This window comes from Strix uralensis, chromosome 17, assembly GCF_047716275.1.
Source record: "Strix uralensis isolate ZFMK-TIS-50842 chromosome 17, bStrUra1, whole genome shotgun sequence".
Classification (NCBI taxonomy): Eukaryota; Metazoa; Chordata; class Aves; order Strigiformes; family Strigidae; genus Strix; species Strix uralensis.
This window is the reverse complement of record NC_133988.1, coordinates 8,758,781-8,779,362: the sequence shown is the minus strand read 5'-3', so window position 1 is coordinate 8,779,362 and position 20,582 is coordinate 8,758,781. Positions and strand designations below refer to the sequence as shown.

Below are 20,582 nucleotides of genomic sequence, written 5' to 3'. Positions count from 1 at the left end.
ATACATGTGGCCAGCTCAGCACTTACCTTCCTTAAAAAGGAATGCAGCTAAAACCAGATTGGACAGCTGCTTGGTCAGTCGATGTTAAGAGGAAATACTTTACGCTGAACTGTATGGCAGACAGAAATAGCATCCAGTAATGATAATCCAAAGAGGAAAGTGACTAGGAAAAGCAAATGTCCTGATCAGAATATATTTCAAGTTGTAATTTCACTTTAGGCTGCCTTGCACTCTGTGATATCTGTATCTTCTCACCCCCCCAGTTCATTGCTCCGATGGCTCTGCCACCTCCGGATCCACAGTTTGTTCTCAGAGGTACCAGTGCTGCAGTCCACACTCTGCATTTTTCCTGTGGAGGCCAAGAACGTGATGTCCCCATTCTTTTCTCTGGGTAAGTAAACCAGGATTTCTGGCTGAGTTGAGCATCATATGGAGATTTCCTTTTAAAACAAAGTGTATTATTTAGATAAATTATATCTGGAGAAAACAACAAAATGCATGGTTGGTGAATGATGGGTGTGTTGTCTTTGTACATACAGTTTCAGTTTTGAAAAAAAAGGAGGAAGTATCAGACTGTCTTATCAGATCATCTGCAGTGGTCACACTAAAAGCATCTGTTCTTACTGCCAGGTCTGAGAATGGGTTTATCCATGTCTGGAACCTGAAGACACACAGAGTGGATGCAGCACTGGATGGCCATGGAAGAAAATCTGTCTACTGCGTGGAGACAATGGGTGGTAAAGACAGGCTCCTCAGGTTAGCAAAGCAGGCAAAAAACAGTGAAATTATTCTTGTTTCTGTGACGATTGAAGAAGAGGAAAAAAAAAAAGTTATTAAAAAAAAAAGGAATCACTTATTTCTGGTGTCATGAAAGTCTCTCCAATATCTCTCCAACACATATGGAAATGTACAGAAGTACAAAAATACAGAAAAACTGTAGAACAAAAAGTGGAAAAAATGATACAATTAATCTCTTTATGATATATATGTGATGACATCGCAACAGCTTGGGGTCCATAGTGTCTTTATTATTGCACTGAGATCAGGTGAGTTCTTTGGGTGAAGGAAATACACCTGGGTTTAAAGTTGACAAATGCTTCACGACTGGTTCTCAGGGAAGATCAAAATTGATATAAAGAGTTTATAAATAGAGGGGAGAGGGAGAAAAGGTAAGGAAGGAAGTGAAGAATCAGAGATGGAGAATGGAAGACTGAAAATGAGCAAGAATGCTGAGTTGCACGCTTTTGCTTCGTTGCAAAATATCTTCTATTCTCGTTTAGCAAGTGAAGGTCGGGAAGATTTGTGTACTTTGGATTAGACAGGTGATCTAGAGTAGATGCCAAAGTGTCTGTGTGACTAGGAGGTGTTCTGACATGTTTATCTAGAGAAGACATCTCTTATAATATACAGTGGAACTCATTAGCATTTATATTTGTTATCTGCTTAAGTACAATTATCAACACTCTGCCCCATAAAATCATATTGAATGAGCATTGTTTGTATAATTATAGAGTTTTTCCATACCTCTATTTTTTCTGTTTATTTATAGCAGTGTGATTTTAGGACAGCAGTTACCTGTATTTTTTGTTTTTCTGTTCTAAAGCTAAATCACAACAATTTCTTGCAGTACCACATTGTTTGTATGCCCAGTGCTATAAATGTTTTGACAGTTTGTCACTCAGCTGAACAGCAGACGGGAGTTTCTCTATTGATGTTGAAGAGGTCCCAACAGTCTGTAGGTTTGCATCTAGCTCTGTTTTGGTTTCATACTTCCATCAGGTGATACTGCTAATTAAAGTAAGAAATGGCTAAGGGATTTCTGATGACTCCCTGTCCCAGGTGATAACATGAGGACACATATCTTGTGCTACTGTAGTTTGTGGATTGGAAGCTTCTCCACAGTGGTCTTTGTTCCAGAGCCAGTGAGATCACATAAATATGTAGCGGTTAATGCCATGCCCTTTGTCTGGCCTCCTTGGTCTTACTGTCTGGGACCAACACACAGGCTTTTCTGTGGGACGGAGAGGTGTGCAGAGGGCTCTGTGTGAGCTGCACTAGTACATCAGGGATGTAGCTGTTGGTTTTCTGGTTCTGGATGTTCTAACCACAGCATTTAATTGTTCAATTCCTGCTACTCGCTGCACTGCCAGTCCCTCTCCTGTTGTGTCTCCACACTTACACAGTCATAACTGTCTTCTGTGCCCTCCCCGTGGCTATGGGAAGTTGACCACTGAATAACTGTAGCTTTTTATTGGTCTTTGATGCGGTCTTTGGTGTCTTGCTATTTGTCTTTCAGCTGTCAACACGCCTGACATTTCTATTTCATTGCTAGGGTGAAAGAGTGTTAAATGTGTTACTCTCTGGATACTTTTGTTTCCTTTTAAATTACCATCTAATCAATGGTAAAATGTAAGTATTTTTATTATGAATATGTTCAAATACTTGTGAGACTTCATAAATATATACTCACATACAAATGGCATAACTGTGTTTGATCAAGTCTCTTCACAAGGGAACATGGCTGGCTGCGACTGCAGTGTATGACTGACCGGGGCCCTCCCTCCTCGTGGTAACTGTTGAACCTGTTGGCAGAAGGGCAGTGGTCTCGGTGATGCTGAGCTCCCACACATTCCATGAAAGACCCAGTTAATACCCCACAGAAGCTGTACTAAGCTCACGCCTTTACTGCATGTTAAAGACCCAACTTTGAAATGCTAACCTGCAGGGAGCCAGGCTTTCTCGGACCTGATGCTCATGGATGACTTTACTGTAACAGCCAGGGTCGTGACCAGAGGATCTGCTTGTGGGATTTAGCAGAGGGACGGACTTCAGTGACGGATTCTGTCTTCACGGAGAATGTGGGATTCTGCAGATGCTCTCTGTTAAAGGTGGCACAGGGACGCTGGCTAATGGCCATGGCAGCCAAAGCCCTGGAGGAGGTAGGAAGTATCTCTTTTTCTGGTGCTTGGGAGATTGCTTTTGGTTTTGAAATGAGATCGTTTGGAAGGGGAAGCATCATTGCTCTCAAATTCTCTGCTCAAGAGAGGACAGCACAAGGAACCTTTGGGGGTTCTAATCACTAATTCTACCTGCCAGAAAGATGACTGAATTATATAACTCATGCTCTAATAACAAGGATACCACCCCAAGATTGGTCTGACATTTAAGTATTTGCAGCTGCTGCTGGTCTTTCATGTGCAGGAGTTTTGAAAACTCTTCTGGTGCTGCTGAATGCTGTTAAAGGGGAACAAGAGTCCTTCTGGGGAACTAATGGTTAGAAAGTCTGTCATCAGATGGAGGTACTCATCTTCCATCTGAAGCTGAAAGTCGTGTTTGGTGAGAGAAGGGGAGGTGCAGGTGATTTGTAATGCGATATGTGGTCTTTCACCCCAGGCTAATTCTTTAACTGGTACTTTGGCTGGAAATAGTTGAATTACTATTAGCGGCCAGAGGTTTGCTCAGTGTGAGATAATTGTAGGGTCCGTTTCAGTTCCTACTGGATGAGTCCACATCTAATACCCATTATCACAGCAATCACTGACTGACAGCTTTGTTGGCAATTTCCACTTCTGCTTTGTAGAAATTGTATTTTTGTTTTCTTTGAGGACATCACACAAAAATCAATTATTTCAAATACTTGACATCAAAATACCAAAAATATGAAAAAAGAAAAAAGTGGCATAAATATTAAAAGAAATATTGTAGCTAATTGCAAATTGTTCATGAGTGTTAAAGGTCACGTGCTTTTCTGGACTATAGGATGCTTATCTTGAAACTGAAAATTGCATATTTTATATACGAAGTAATAAGTGGGAGTGATGCCTGTATTGCAAGAAAATGTGAACTTTTTATTATTCAGAAGTTAAGCACATATTTAAGTACTTTGTTGGCTCACAGCCAGAATGTTCAGTTTCACAGGACTGGGTAAGCCTGTAGACACAACCACCGCACCAGTAAATATAACTATTCTAAGTCCCATACCTTGCTCTGATCAAAGAAAGAACTCTCTTCATTTTACAGCAGTGCTCAATAGTATTTAAGTCAAACAAAATTGACAAGTGCATTCTTGTGTCAGCCTGAGAAGAGTTTTTGTGTCAGGCAAAGAGTACACACACACATTCTGGTAGTGAAGAATTAAATAATCATCTGATCCAAAGAGATGTTTACCCCAATGTCTCTTACAACTCATCTCTGTTTTATTTTCATTTGTTTGCTTGGGCCCTGCAAACTGATAACGATTTGCTGTCTCCTGAGGTAAAAGAGTTCCACTCTGTGTATGAACCTTTACATTAGAACTGTGTCAGGTTTCAATAAATTCACATAAGCTCCCATAATATATAGTGCTTCCAAATAGGCAGCACTGTGTGAGACACAGTACATTTGCAGCTTATGATTAAAATTAAGACTTAATAAGTGTTTATGCTTGGCTGGTGCCCAAAAAAAGAGTAATTTTGTCTTAAAGCAGGTTCAGTCCATAAATAATGAGATCTGAACAGGCATTTATTTGTTCATGATTACATTTAAATCACCAATTATGAGTTACACGCACTTTTCTTGCCAATTTGCCAGAAACATGTTAAAAGCTTTATTAATGTGAAAAAGAAAAAGGGTGTGTTTCCTTGTGGCCAGTTTTAGCCACCCAGGAACACTATTAACCTCAGGCAAAGGCAAATCTTTCTCCTATTAAGCAAAACCAATATAAACACAGAACTTCAAGTTTAAGGTTACAGTTGTCAAAATATATGAAATAGTATTTATTTCTAAGGCTCAGTTGCCTCTAATGCAGACAGTCTCTGGAACTGTCAGTCTAGCATAGGCAGCTCATGCCTGCCTGCCTTCTGCAAAAAGCTTTTCTCATCTTTGTGTTTTTCTTTGTCGTTTGCAAGCCCAACTGTAGCCCTTGTATCAGTTCGTTCGGTTTTAATCAAGGTAAAGCAAAGGAGGGTTTAGGGTTTTTTTTGTTTTAACCTGCAGAAGTGCATTTATCACAGCACACTTATCATTACTTATTACGTAAAAGTTGCAATCTTGTCTAGGAGGCAATGCCCTTTGGAGAGCCAGTGATGAAAGATGCAAGATGAGAGCAGGTCATCTTTGTATTTATAGCCCATTTCCTGCAATAGGTCGTTACATTGATAGCAAGAAAGTTGCCAAGAGAAAAGCATCTTTTGTTAAGAGTGTAGCTCCAAAGAACCAGAATTCCCAGATGATCAAACTTTGGCTTGTTCATAGGTTTGGTCTCCATACTGGAAGGCTCTTCCCTGTAGTCTCCATTCCTCAAATCTGGAGAATAGTTTCCTGCTCCATTGATAAGTGGCTTTAGAAAGTGTTCTGTATATTGTGTTTAGTACATTGTCAACTTGCAGTCCTAGAGTGCAGCTGGCTTTTGGCAGGCTGGCTGACAACCTCTAGAAATAGGAAGATGTCCTGGCAAGCTTTGAACTAAAGGTATGGGATTGGAAAGCCATCGCAGCTGCCCTGGTCTTGATTGATGGCTCCCAGAGGAGCCATATTTGTGTAATACCTCATCTCAGATGCTTAAGGAAATTCACATGACTGGGGCTGTCCGACAGCACTGCTGGGCTTTTGCACATTCTGAAATAGTCTAGAATGGCTGGTGATGCTGGATTTATCAAATGTTTGAAGTCCCTTAATTTTATGAGATAATGCAGACCATTGTTTATTTAATTAAAATAAAAGATCACCATAGTGATTAAGTATGCATTTGAGTAACAGCAATGTTCCTGGCAGCAAGTTTTTGATACCTAAGAACTTCTATTTCTCCACAGTTCCAGGCTTGAGAATCAGCCCGGAGTGAGGCACTTCTGTGTCAGTCAAGACTCAAAACCTTCCAGTGCCAAATTGCAAAGGCAGAGTCCCCTGATCTTGCCTGCCATCATCCCGAGGTGGAAATGAGCTACCTCCTTGGCAGAGGAAAGACTTACCCAATGCTAAAAAATAAATAAATAAATAAAAAATCAGATCCATAATTCATTACCATCAGTGCAAGCAACAGTAGAAGCTGCTCTGTAGACAGAGAGCAGGTGTTTAACACAATATTGTCTGACCCTGCTCTGAGTAGGGTCAGACAATATTGTGTTAAAAATACCTGTGTGCATCACTGCTCCAGCCTGCATTAGCAGATAATTCTGGGTTTATATTTTGTTAGCGCAGTTGGCCAGTAAATAAAAAATCCACCTTAGATATATTATTGCCTATATTTCCATGCAAGCTCTGTGTTACCATGACAGAACAAAGGAGACAATGCAAATGTCCACAAGTGAATCTAACAAAAAAATTACCAGCAGAAATGGAAAAAGGGGAAAGGGAGAGGTAGCAGTGAAGTGTTTTCAGATTAAGCAGTCTGTAATATTATCTGGTGTATGCACAATATCATCTACTCTATGGAAAGAAGGCTATAATACAGATTAAATAGAAGAGTGGAAGAAGAGGATGCGTTCATTCTAGCAGTTTTGTCCGGTCGTTCCTAAAACAATGCGTTTATTTAGATAGCTGTAGATTCCCCTACAGCTCCAACTTAACACGCATTCCTCAGTTTCCTCCAGACAGTTGTTACTGGAAGAGCTTATACTAGCCTTAATCACCTTAAAAGAGTTGTGTTTTTAACAGCAGCATTTTGACCTGGAGCCTGACCAAGTACTCTTGTTTTCCTGATGTCAGGTTCAGGTTTTGGAGCTGCCATCCAAGACGTCAGTCTGTACCTTGAAGCCAGAGGTGGGTGCCAAGCTGGGCATGCCCATGTGTCTGAAGTTATGGCAGGTAAGGCAAGAGCGCCTGCTAATTGTGAAATGTTTTCCCTGTGATTCATTTTATATGAAGCACATGAATCTTTCTTCACTTGGATTTTGATTTATTATCAAACCAATCAAGTAATTATACTATTAAAGGGGGGAAAGATTTGTGAACATCCTTAATGTAACTTTCAGAGCTTTCCAAGCTTTAATGGAAGATTTGCAAATGCTCAGGGAAAGCTTTGTATCCTTAGGATAGATACGGTTTTTGCATCAATCAAGAGGAAAATGAGTGACTTACCGAAGCCAGTTGTTTGCTATGGTTTCTCATTGCATTATGAATGATGAGAAATGATTGGGTTACTTAAAACCAGTGATTTTAATGGCAAGTTACATTCACTTCAATGCCCTCGGGACAAGGAAGCACTCTATGAACATTTCTATTCCAGACATACAATAGGAACAAAATATTTATGGTGCTATTGACTTTGGACAAAAAGGTAAATAAAAGCAGTTAATGAAAAAAACCCACATTTGCAGAATATTCAGCAAATAATGTTTATGGGGTGCCAACAGTGAAAGACAAGTAATACAAAAAGGTGGCCATGGAGGGAGGAAGGAGTTGAGGTAATTGGCTCTAAATCTCCAAACAATTGGTGGCAAAGCCGATTCCCAGTTTAACCCCCTGACCACATACTGTTATAGGTCTGCAGTACCATCCGAGTGGATTTCAAGTATGTTATTCCTGCAGGTTCATCTGAACATTTGTATTGGTTTCAGTTGAAAAAATTATCAATCAGTTGTGAATTTGAGGCCTTAGTGTCTTCACTCAAGGTCCTGAACCAACTGAAGTCTAGAGAAATTCAGTTGGTGACTTCAGACAAAAGTAGGAGAGGCCACAGTTCAAGTCCCATGCTATAATTAAAAACTGGAAAAAAAGAATTAGAAGGAAGTTTAAATAGACTGATTAGTCTTCTGTTAAACAGAAAGTTTCTCCTAAAAATGCAATCAGTGTTCAGTACTTAATGAAATGAATGGGATTTTCTGTCTCCTGGATGTTTTTTAATAAGATGAAGATAGCTGAGACAATGTTCAGTGTTGAAAATTTTGTTGCCTGTATAAAAAGCCCTCTGTCTTGCCATATTTTCTACATGCATTAATATTGCTATTCCTTGAGGAAGCAGAGCAGGTGCAGAGTCTTAATTTTATGTAGTTTTTAATTTTGTTGCCAGTGGGGATAAAGCAGAGGACTGGGAACTGGGAGAGGTAAATTATTCCATGTAAATTCTGGCTTTGGGAAGTCACCACAACTTCCTAGACTGCAACAGGCAAGGATAGATAATCCCTTACAGTCTCACAGCTGTATTTGCTCTTCCACAAATGTGTGCAACTCGGTTTAAAAGCATGGGGGAGGAGGATACTCGTAAGGGGAAATAATTGTATGTGGTGTACCAAAGCGATGCTCTGCATTCTGTTTTGTGGTTTCACTGGAAGTAGCTACTGAGTAACCCTGTAACCATAAAACAGAACAGGAGCTAACCCAGCTGCACCCCTTCCTGAACAGAGGCCATCCAGGATTTCTTTGTACATTACTGCATTGGGCAATATAGACATACCCAGGAGATGAGCACTCCCCAACCCATCGCTTATGGGCAATGTGTTGCCTAAGAGACTATTTGATGTTGCTTATGGCACAGTAAATTAACAAGTTGAAACAGAAGCTGACACGGAGAGAGCCACATAATGGTCTGAAGGAAGTATGCTCAGGATGGTTGTCCTACAAGAGTTGGGGGGCTGCAGCCACGAATCATCATATTTTTCTGCATGCCAATAAAAAACATCCATGTATCAGGGAAACAACGCACCTTACCAGCAGCAGTGTGAATTAGAAACTTTAGTGCAGAAGGAAATTAAGGCTTAGGTTAGGCTTCTAGATTAAGCCTCACTGGCTTCTCCTAAGCAGTTAAAAAGCTTACAGCTGTTTATTTAGTTGTTTTGAAGCTTTTGTTCACCCCTCATTTTACTAGGTCTGTCCTTAAATGTATTAGTTCATTCAGTGGGTTTTTTCCTTGTGAAGGTTCATATTGTTAAATACATTGTCCCTTCAGTTTCACACCTTCCTGCTATTACTAATTGGGTGGAGTAGGATTTGCAGGAGTGAGGATACTCTTCCCTTAAATTTTTTGCAGTCCTTGGGGAAGGCATCATGTTGCGTAATAGTGCAAACAAAACAATTCAACAGGAATAATACATGTAGAAACTGGAAACGTAGAGTTATTACTTTATATAAACTATAGCAATTATTCCTGTTGACTTGACAGCAGATCACCTTTTCTTCCTTCCTTGACAGTTATCCAAATGCAACAACAGAATGTTCTGCTTAGGAAGAACAATGATTTATAATTTCATTTTTCCACTGAAACAGAACATGAATAGTGAAGACTTTTCACCAGAAGTGTCCGTTGTTAGGAACTGAAACAAACAGGCTGTTGTGAACCCCTGCTTGGTGAGTCCAGGCATCAGACTGAGAGCTCCCCTGATCTTTAAATAGCTTTTATTGTTTAAGTATACGTACTCATTGAAATATTACACTTGATATGGTTAGGGAAAGTCAGGAAGAAATAGTGTGGGAGACCTTCATTCCACAGAAAACAATACTTTTTTTAAAAAAATAGACCAATCTTAGATCTCATTTGCAAATTACTGGTTTTCAAATCTAAGCTAAGATAAACACAGCAGCAAAAAAAAAAAATATGTTGCTTGGCATTTCCCATGATGCTGAACACTCACTTGTCTCTCTTCTCTTAATGCGGCTTATAAGCACCTATGAGAATCTGGCCATCCCGTTTTGAGTAAGGCAGAGGAGCTGACCCTGCCCACCCAAATCTTGTTTCACTGGCTAAGGAAAGCTAGGCCTTCTGTGGAGCCCCAGGGCTCTGGAGGAGTCGTGTGCTCAAAGAGCAGTACAAATAATTGTGGGGCTTTTTTATGCCCAAACTGTGGGCTTTTTCAAACTTAACTGAAGTAGCTATGAAACACTTTGTTTTGCTTTGAAGGTTTTACGCTTTATCATATATAAATAAAATCTGGAATGTTCATTTAATTCAGATTTTTTTTGAACTTTTCCTTGGTATTAAAAACTAGGTACTCTTCATCCAAAATACCCGATGAGTTAACATTAATTCACATATATTGACATATATTCATTGTTCTGATCTTATATTATCTTAGCAAATCAAAAATTTGAGAGAAAAATTCTGGGCATTATGAAAGACCTTCTCTGTGGGCCTTTCTAGCCAGAGCATGCTCCCTGCATTTTCAAAAGAAAAGGGATCTGAAAGCAAGGAATGAGGCTTCTGCAGGATCCCAGGTGTGGACAGACCTGTTCAGAAAGATAGTGTAGGTGATTTCGCCTTGGTTTCCTCTTTTAAGGGGCAATTTTCTTCCCTGTTCAGCAAGATCCATTCCTCATTTAAACACTTCTTTAGGCTGAATAAATCTGAGAAAGAACATGAGGCTTTTACTCAGCAGTCTTATTGCCTAGACCACCCATCTCTTGTTAGTTTAACTCCCCCTAGAGCAAATAATAACCAGCGGGAGAATAGTCTGGACCATTAACAGAGGCAGTGAGCCTTTGGCCACTGCAGGTTTGTTTCATGACATTGACAGCCAGCGAGTTTGAAGAACTTCATTCGATAATGTGATACCAGTAAAAATGAATTCTTTATAAATGTTCTTTATTTTGAATTGAATACCAAGCAAACAAATCCTGTAGGATGAGACAGTGTTTGGAAAGAGCTGAATAACCTACTGGATACATTTCTTAGATATGCCTGCATGAGGTGATCATAATCCCAATGTCTATTTTGGTGTTTCTTCTCCTATTAAAGAAGTAACTGGCATTAACAGATGCCTGTTTTTTAGCTGCTTTTTCATTAGGGATTTGCATCTTCACTCACATAACCAGTTACTGCTTACGGGGTCATTAGTCTTTTGGCTGGAGCAATGATGAATATTTTCCTTAAGTGTGACATGTAATCCAGTAATGTTCCCTTCTCTGAGTTATTTCAGAGGCTTAAATAAATTAGGTGTCTGCCCAGGGTGCCATGCCCTTTGGCCTGTGACATCATTAATCAAAATAGCCTTCAATTGGTTACAGTGGGACTCGGGCGCCCGTTAACCCCTTGGTGACTCACCCAGAGATTCCTGACGAGAGGCTCAGTGTTTACCTTTAAGCACTGTGGTGCACTTGGGTAAACGATCCCTATGTGTAACCCTACACTTGGCAATGTGAAACTGCAGTCTTTAAGTATGGCACTTCTTTCAGTGTCCATACGGGTTTGTATAGCTTGATAGTAACTCATTGCTCTAAGTAAATTTTTTAAGGAGCACTAGCAAAGTTCAGGCCATGAAGTAAAGCTTCTGAAAACTTCAGGCAGCATTTCTTCAGGTGTTGTAGAGAGCAGTAGTTTGGATTTTCAGAGAGAAATTTTCTATATGTGTGTGTATATATGTGTATGTTAGATAAGTATTCTATGTATAAAACATAGCATTTTATAAGTACATATAAAAACTGTAAGTGCATGTCAGCAGTTACCTAGAACGCTTTTTGTAAGTGGATGGACTATCAAGAGTTGACGTTCAAACTTCCAAACTTTTCACGTCTACACCAGTCAGCATTTTCATTTCTTTTCTTGGCGCTTGGACTGAAACCTACCTGGGGATGATAATTTTCTTAACAGACTATTTACTTCTCAAACAATTTTACTTTTCCCTTCATCAGCTCAACTGTGGTTCACAACCGTTGCTTTTGGCTGGCTATGAAGATGGATCAGTGATCCTTTGGAGTTTGTCAATGGGAAAAGCGTTGAGCCAACTTGTTTGCCACCAGGAGCCAGTGATGAGCCTTGACTTTGACTCGGAGAAGGCCAAGGGGATCTCAGGCTCATCTGAAAAGGTGCTTAGCATCTGGAGCCTCAATGAGCAACAGAACCTCCAGGTCAGGATCATTGGCCCTCTAATGTCATTTATCCCACTTTGCACTAACAGTTTGATAGACTAAAAAAATATTTAGTCATGAAGAGGAGTTGTTGCAGATCTCTAGCTAATTAATCACAGACTGGTTAGAATGTCTGTGCTATGTGACTAGACTTAGCAAAAGATGGTGAGGATTTAAAAAAAAGAAAAAAAAAACCCTCTCACATGTTTCTGGTTTTACCAAAGTTGCAACAGGCACACAAGCCTAGCATTACTCAAGCCATTGCCTCTGTATCTTCATTTATCACGTTAGTAGTATCCAGCTCTCGAAATGTCCTAAACATTATAAATGAGTTATAAAAATGAGAAACAAAGGATTGCTTTTCCAAAGGTTCTGCTTGAATGGATAGAGCTTTCTTTCCACTGTGGGAAAGACAGAAATATTCCGTGAAATACTTCACAAACAAAAAGAGTGGGAGTAGCTCAGCTAGCACCAAGAGGATATGAGGTTTAGGCAACCAGCTTCCTTTGGCACCTTTAGAGCCCTAGCCGGAGACAGGGAAAATAAGTTAATTGGATATATCAGTTTGTGTCTGAGTTACGCATACCTGGAATGGCTGGTTTAGAAGGAGGTCTCATAATCACCAGTTCAGGCTATGTAGTGAATGGCAATAAATATTGCTTAATCTAGACAACTTTAGCAAGTGTTCCAACAGTGCTAAGGGGTTAAGTAGGTTTTAACTAGGTGTGGAAATGAAGTGCATAAATAAGGCTCATGAAAATTAAAATGGCCCCTGCATAGCCTCTCCACTGCTGAGTGCTTTAACCTTTTTTAAAGTGGTAGTTGTCCCCTGAACACACAGTGAAGGGGACCTGAACCAGCCCTTGTGAACCCCCATATCAACCTTGAGAAGGGAGCTGCTGGATACACCAGTTCATGGAAGAAAAATAATTGCTCTTTCAGCTTGCAGCTTTTGTGGAGATTTTTAGGTAGTGTGGCAAGTTAATGCTGTTTTCTGAATGGCTCTACAGGAAGAAAAGCAAGTGCTGGGACATCCAACGGTGACTTGTCACCTGGGGGACACTGTGAAGGTATATCATCATCTGCTGGGCATCACCACAGAACTAGCATCTGTGGAGTGGTAGGGCACCAAGACTCCAGTGCATGCAGTGTAAATGCATCCAGCTGAGGTGAAGTTTGGAGGACACAGTGCTCACCGAGGAGAATCTGAACTTTAATAAGCAGTACGACAAGACGTAACAGAGGCACACTAGACTCTGAATAAGTAGCAAAGGCATTCTAAGCAAATGTGACAAAGAAGAGTGTTAACAAGTCTGGTACACAGTTGTCATGGTTTGGGGTATTTTTGTCATGTTTGCCCTCCCCCTGCCCTGGCCTTTCTGTCACTGTTGGCACACATCTGCACCTGATGGCCTTAGTTCAGGGAAGCAGAAGCAAGGTGAGCAGGTAAGTCCCAGTAGGAAACTTGGTATTGAGACTAGTTTTCTAAGGCCAAGGTGTCAGAAATCTGACATCATGGCGGGCTTCTTAAAGCTTCTAATACTATGGTGTTGGAGAGGAAGCTGTTCCTTCATATTAATTATAGCATAGCTTTTTCCTAAATTCAAAGAAAATACTGTTCTCCACTGCACATTTCAGTTATGAGTTAACTGTAATGCAGGGCTACAGGTATGACTCATGGGAAAAATAAACAGTTGTTCACCTGAAATATTCCAGGTATTGTTTTCCACAGGGTATTCACATTCCCAGGAGATGTAGGTTTAGTTACATCTTCAGCACATCACACAGAGATAGTAGCTTTTCTCTGAACAAATTTAAATGCCAAGTATTCTAAACTATAAGTAATGTTTCTGTGCTTCATGCATAGTGTGAATGCCCTAATAAAATGCATCTTTCATATGAGCACTAGAGATTGTCAAGGACATAGATTAAGTTTTTTTCCACTATTGCATTAATAATATAAACCAGATGGAGATTTTTTTTCCTGACATTCCAGGTACCTGAGGTAATGGTAGACGTTGGAAAGCCACTCAGTGGCACATTATTTTTATTCTAAAAGGTTTTAATAAGTAAACGTGGTGCATAGCTATCTGCCGTTGGAGAAATAATGATGCAATGATGGTACTTCAGCTCTGTTTTAAGTGGCAATGTTCCAGTGTGTCAATGAATAGATGATGAAGGTAACTTCATAGTTTATTGCTATGAGGAAAGTTTGCTGTATTGTCTTCTACAAGAAAGTTGCTGAAATCATCACTGTCAGCAAATTACTGGATTGGTTATGAACCTTCTGATTTGGACAAGATACTGTAATTATGTGATGATGTTTGTGGTAGAATGTAGGAGGTAAACAGCTTCTGCAGGTGAATAAACAGAGCAGAACTAAGAAATGTGATAACCACAGAAGCTCCTTTGTATATGGCAAGAAAAAAAATCCGTAAGCTGTAATGTAAGTAGGCGCACAAGTTTTGTTGGTTAGGTTGCTAGGGTTTTTACCTCAAATGCTGAAGCTAAGGCTGCTGCTATCTTGGCTATTTTTCTAATAAAAATAGGGCTTAAAGACATGATTTGGGTGTAGGAGAGATTAAAAAAAAAAAAAAAAAAGAAAAATCATAGCTAGTACATGTTAAGGAAGGAGAGGTGGATATCTGTTAGCCTCAGCATGTCAAAATTTCTTAATGCACCTGGTAGTAGATGCAAGTGTCCTTGGTCATGACTGGCTGAAAGCAGCTCACCTGTTTTTACCTCTTGGTTTTCTTAATTACAAGCTGGTTTTCTGGTTAGGAGATGATGTTGGTATGCATTTGACTACAGCAGTTGCCCATAAGTGACTGGATGGTACAGATCCTGGCAGCAGGATTTCACCTGGCTGCATATACCTTGAGCAAGTTGTTTTACTTTGTTTTGTTTTTCTCTCTCACCTCTTGTATTTGCAGATCATGCACAAATGCCCACTGTTCCCTCATGTTCCATAGCCAAAAGGCATCACCATTACAGGCTTCATTTTCAAGTTGTAGCTTGCTGATGACATGCAATTTCTCCCAGTCGGCCTGATTTTGCCGTATGGATCTTGCCCGCATAATTGACAGTAATGATGGGAAGCACCACACCCAGGATTGGTTATAGCCATTAGCTAATAATCTCAGTTACCGAGTAAGGCCCATCTTACATTTGCCAGGCTGGTGATGTAAGTAATAAATCCTTCCCTTGCCAGTACGCATACGCCAACAAAAAATCCCACTGAAGCCATGCTACATTAGTGTAACCAGGGAGTTTGGAAGAACTTACGTACTAGCAAAAAGCACAGGTTTTGCAGGAGCAGCCCCACAAAAAGGCCCGTGTACAGCCTCCTGCTGTTCATCAGGCTTGAGCAAAACTTGCTGTCCTCTGTTCTGAATAGACACGTTTGTCAGGTCCTGTTTAAAAGAGGAATGTATGGAGCATGCAAGAAGCACATCAAGTTTCATTTAGCCTTTTTTCTTGTTGAATTACACATCTCTTGCTGTTTGAGTAAGTAGCTGGGCAGTTGTTATATAGCTGAAAAATCATTGCTTATAGCTTTGTGCCTGTAAGATTCCAAGATGCTTTCAACTGCATCTGAAACCAACTTTGACCAGCGTTTCTGGAGTTTTAGTTTTCTGCATCCAATATTATAGTTAAAATTATCTGCAATGAACATATTCTTTATAATCCTGTACTAACTATGCATCATGGAATGTCCTTTCAGGAGGAAAGCTACTCAGATGTAATATGCTTGTCAATCCCTTCCCTCCTCAGAAAAGCAGCAAACAACGCGCAGCGTATTAAAACATGCACTAAATTATAGATTTTTATGAAATTTTTAGAAGCTTTGGTGCAAGATAGCTGCAGATTAAGTCTTAAGTAGATGGTGGCATTAATGTGTCATTTCCCATTGTGCTTACAAATAACAGCACTTTGAGGTCAGCATACACTCACACGGTGTTTTCCACACTGTGACAAAAGCAAGCTATTTCAACACACACACACACTCTGGTGCATATACTGGATGTGTTTCAGAAGTAGTCTGCTGACTAATACAAGTTAGCTGAGGTGAGAACAGCAAAAGTGTATTATATTGAGCTTTTCCTCCGTGCTTCAGGGGAAACTCATGTCAGTGAAGTGAAAACTTTTCTTTCCAAGGGCTAAGTCCTGTGCAGCCCCAGAGTGCCTCCTGAACGAAGCTAAATGCCTTCCAATTTAATTGTGCCCCTCAAAAACTTGTGCCCCAGTAGTCTCCAAACAGTAACAAAAGGCTTCCAAGACTGAAATCAATAACTTGGTCATAATCCCCTTCTTGGAATTTGGTGTAAATAAAAGTCTCTTGGGAAGGAGTACTAGAAATACAGATTTCCTGACACTGTAACCTAATTCCTGGAAGCATTCCTTTCTCAAGACTCTGGTAAATGCTACCACAGCTTATTGGGGTTTTTGTAAGGGGCCACAGTAGTAGAAATAAGTAGCAGGTAGTTTAAACATCAGCTCAGAATCTCAGCATGGGAATATTGCAGAAGCAGGGAAAATATATGGCTGTAGCTCTGAATGTTGCAGCTCGTGCAAGAATAGCTGAAAGAAAAGAGCAAAACTGTGTTGTCTGGTTCTCAAAACCTTGACTCAGAGCTTCACTTGTGACAGAATACAAATAGCCTTAAATGCAATATAAACTAAAAACATACAAGGGATGCTTTTATTTTTAGAGAATGCGCTGGAGATCGATAGGCTCACGTTAAGGTCTTTTCCATCTCTGTCTATAATTGTTCTCACTAAGGCATCATTCACCATGTGGTGAAAAGCTCTGTACTACCTGTGTGATACCAGTATATATGGGTGGGCACTATACCTTCTAAAATCCCAAAAGGTTCCTTTTTCTTCTGTTTTAAACCATTAGAGCTCATCTATAATTTTCTCACACAGGTTTACAAAACACACAACCTTGTCAACGCTGGCATATCTGATATCGCCATCCGTCCAGACAAGAAGATTTTAGCAACAGCAGGGTGGGATCATCGCATCAGGATCTTTGGCTGGAAAAAACTGAAGCCCTTGGCAGTGCTGGACTACCACACAGCAACTGTCCATTGTGTGTCCTTCTCAGATCACAAAAACCCCAGTGAGAGACTGCTGGCAGCTGGCTCAAAAGATCACCGCATCAGTATCTGGTCAATATATACTCAGACATGACATGTTCTGCACTGTCATGGACTAGGAAAACAGGACTGGTGAAGCAATTCTTTACACTGTAATTCAAACCTGAATGTGGGGAAGTAGTAGAATGTATTTCCAGGCTAAAGTGAGAGTCCTAGGTTAATTCTTATGCTGCTTGTTCAAGCTGCAACTTTTGTTTTCCAGAGAGGGAAGTGGATTTTTAAAATTCATAACAAGCAGAGCAAGGCCAGTCACAAGTGAAGACATAGAACAAGTCATTTTCAGTTTCTGCTACAGGTTTTGTAACAGATTTTATTTGGCAGGTTGCTCAAATAACTTGTGCCAGTATCTTTTTTTGTGAAAAAGGACTGGAATCCCTCAGACTGCAGTGGGGGCAGAATATGTCTGTGTGTAAGTCATTTATGTATCCAAGAACCTGAATCAGTGTAAAATATCACTCTTTCTTGAAAATTTATACCCATTAAACCACTTCCAGTGGTTTCTCATTGTCAGTTCCTTTTTCTTCCCCATAACTGAAAGGCTATCAGAACAACCTTGATTTGTTCACACTTCTGTCAGTTTCTAACTTAAACCAACAGCCAGGAATGTGACTAGGGACGGCCTTTGGCATTTATGAATTTCATTATGTCTCCTGTCACCTCAAGCCTCACAATTAATCACAAGAAAGAAAGGGAAAAAAATCTTCCCCTGCACTGCACTGCAAAGCTATGTAAAGCCTTTTACAGAGCCAGTGCTAAATCCTTTCCATAGACTGACTAGCTGAAGGATTTAAACTCACCAATCCAATTAGCGCCCTTCTCCTTGGAGAGTTAGGGGTAAGTTTCAGCATGGCAAGTCTGGGATTCAGCTACACAACTCCCATTAACGTTGAGGGGAATTGCATGGATAAATCCTTATCCACACAATGCGAATGGCTCCATTAACTTGTCATGGAAGCTGAAATTCGTTCATGAAGGGTTTTTTGTTTGAATCATGAGGCAGCATTTGCATTCTGTTAAAGCATATTAGACACACAACAGTCTGTTCATAGACACCTTACTGTTGTATTCAGTCACAAAGTTGCAGTTACAACCGTCCCACTGAAGCAATTAGCAAAGGCCAGATTGTTAAAAGGGAGGTGGCCTGGAAACTAGAACTCAGCTTTACAAATCGAAGTGTTCCGTGTCCAGCGTGTGCACTGTTGATACTTTATTGGAAATATTTGTTTCTGCCTCTGTACAGAGCTGGACATCAAAGAAAAAGTCACCAGAATTGTAGTGAACAGCAACATCAAAAGACTTTAGAAATTATTTCAGGGAAAACACACAAGCAAATTAAGATCTGGGTCTGCTGTCCAGCTGTGCTTTACAGGCAGAGAACACTGTTGGACTAAAAGTCTTAAGCACCAAGCCTGATGGTCTTTCCATTAAAATACAGAAACAGGATACTGTTGCCAGGCTTTTCTAACTAAAACTTGGCCTTAGACATTTTGAAGTGTGATGACACTTTAAATAATGCATTTCTTTGATTATTTCTTTACTATTCGGTAGCTGCATGGAGGATCACATAGCAGTTGAAAGTTAAAGCCTAATTTTGTGTGATCCTGAGTCAAGAGGAGGTGCTGGTGTTCATTACATCTACCAGACAGAGCTGTGTAGATCGTAAGGGCTCCATCTCCACCCATCATCCACCCCCCACACAGAGGAGGAGCTACCTACACCCTGCAAGAGGCTCCAGCCAGCAGCCTTATGGAATTGAGACAGGGTCCACAAACCTGCTGCTGGAAGAAACCTTTTTTTCTTTTTCCTCTTTCTTAAAGTCGGTCAGAATTGACAAACAAACAAATAAATACAGAAAACATTATCACATGTGGTCCAGGGACCCGTCCTAGGGAATCTGCAAAGAGATTTTCTTTTGGCTGTCCTGTCTTGTACTACACTACACATGAAGCCTGTCAGGCAGCCTTGAGGTTGGTATCTCCCGTTTGCGTGGTGCTCTTGAAACAGAACTTAGTGAAATTCTGCTGAAATAAGTTAAATATTAAATAAGTCTCCATCTGCTCAGGAGAGTGCCCTACCCTGTGTTTTAACCTGTGTAATCACTGCACCTTTTTAAGCAACAACCTTGAAGTAAGAGCTGATGAAGGCCTATGCCCAAAAAAGCACTGTCAAGCTGGTGGTTGGGCACTGTCCTGGAAGGTGACAAAACCAGCTCTGCATCTCTCAAGGGTGTCCTGTGTCAAAAATGAGCACTTTATCCCCACCCTCAACTCCCAAGACACAAGATTAGAGGCACAGCTGCTACCATCATTTTGCATGGCCCAAGACCAGGAACACCACCTTGGGACTCCTGGAACAAGAGGCATGGGACTGCTCAGTGCTGGAGCCCGGCATGCTTTTGGACTATCTGAAAAACTTAGCTTCTGAGCAAAGTGTAAGTTTCCACAGCTTACCGCTCAAAAAACCCAAACAAAGCAATCCCAACCATCAAGACACATAGCCAATCCCTGTGTTGTGAACCCACGCTCAGTTTTCTCTCTCAGCTGTGCATCCTAGCTGTTAAAAGTTCCTTTTCCCCCTTCTTCCCGATGGACTTGAGAGCTGCTCTGCAGTGGCCCTGGGGGTGGGGAGTGGCCTGGAGGCGTAAGCTTGCCTCTTCTCTGTGGCAGCAAACAGCAGCCTACATGTTGGGCAATTTCCACATAATTGAGCTGTAGGTTTAATGCTCATCCAGCAGAAAAGGGAAATCCAAGGCTCGCCCATTTTGGGCAAATGGTTACGGTAGGAAATGAGAAGGGCCAAGCCTGGTCCCAGTACAGAAGTAATCGCTCTCTCCTCTCATTCTTTTGACAGGAAAAGACAGCTGTGCCACCAGAGAGGATTGTAAGTGGTGAGAAGCGAGTTTCAAGACTGGAGCATGGACTACGATCCAAATCTCTCCAGTGTTTCAGGGCAGCTTCATGCTCAGCACAGCCCTTGTTCTGAACACCAGTTCCGAGCAGCTAATGCTCCAGGGCTGTTGTGAGGCTCCGAGGCATTGATACAGCCTGGCTTCTGCTCCTGGCACCGCTGGCTGACAGCCTGGCTCACAGCCACCCCCACCCAGTTCTAGACCTCAGGTCCCAGAGCAGCACACAAAATGCATCTCTAGTGAAGGCCTGTGCATCTTACATCCACTGTAGGAAATAACTTTTGATACAAATACTATGATATTGGCACAGTGGCAGCCCCCTAGGAAGAATGGGTTAATACCCCATGTCTTAATAAGAGTGCTATTAGATCAGAGCCTGGAAGTTAGGAACTCTTGAGTATATTCTTTTCTCTGAAAAACACCATTTACTGTCAACACTGGTGTCTAAATTAATTATGGAGACTCACAAGGGATGTTTAGATTTACTAATAGGTCTTGTGGAAGATATACTAAAGATTCTTATGTGCCTTCACATCTAACTTACTGCCCTTCACTGGGGGTTAAATATTTATGTTTGTCTGACTAGGTAGATTTAAAAATAAACTCAGTCATGCAAGTACAAATTGAAAATGAGGGCATGAACTGCATCTGTACTCCTACTACCAAGCAGACACAGAGGTAAAGAGTTTTCATCAGCTTCAAGAGGAAGGACACATGTTGCAGATCTGCTTGCAAGAGCAGACCCATCCTATGCTTATTTA

General features: G+C 40.8%; 1 protein-coding gene across 3 annotated transcripts in view; it reads left to right on the top strand.

Moving 5' to 3' along the window:
* GNB1L (G protein subunit beta 1 like) overlaps positions 1-17,412 on the top strand; it is a 43,822-nt gene extending 26,410 nt beyond the window's left edge. For 2 of the 3 annotated variants that reach the window (XM_074887792.1, XM_074887790.1), the window contains exons 2-7: positions 264-391; positions 631-756; positions 2,777-2,939; positions 6,682-6,780; positions 11,536-11,751; positions 16,681-17,412. In XM_074887792.1, coding sequence (XP_074743893.1) covers positions 276-391; positions 631-756; positions 2,777-2,939; positions 6,682-6,780; positions 11,536-11,751; positions 16,681-16,947 — 987 coding nt within the window. In that variant the 5' untranslated portion in view covers positions 264-275 and the 3' untranslated portion in view covers positions 16,948-17,412. The remainder of the gene's footprint in view (positions 1-263; positions 392-630; positions 757-2,776; positions 2,940-6,681; positions 6,781-11,535; positions 11,752-16,680) is intronic. The other variant, XM_074887791.1, reaches the window with a different exon arrangement.
* The last annotated feature ends 3,170 nt before the right edge of the window (positions 17,413-20,582 follow it).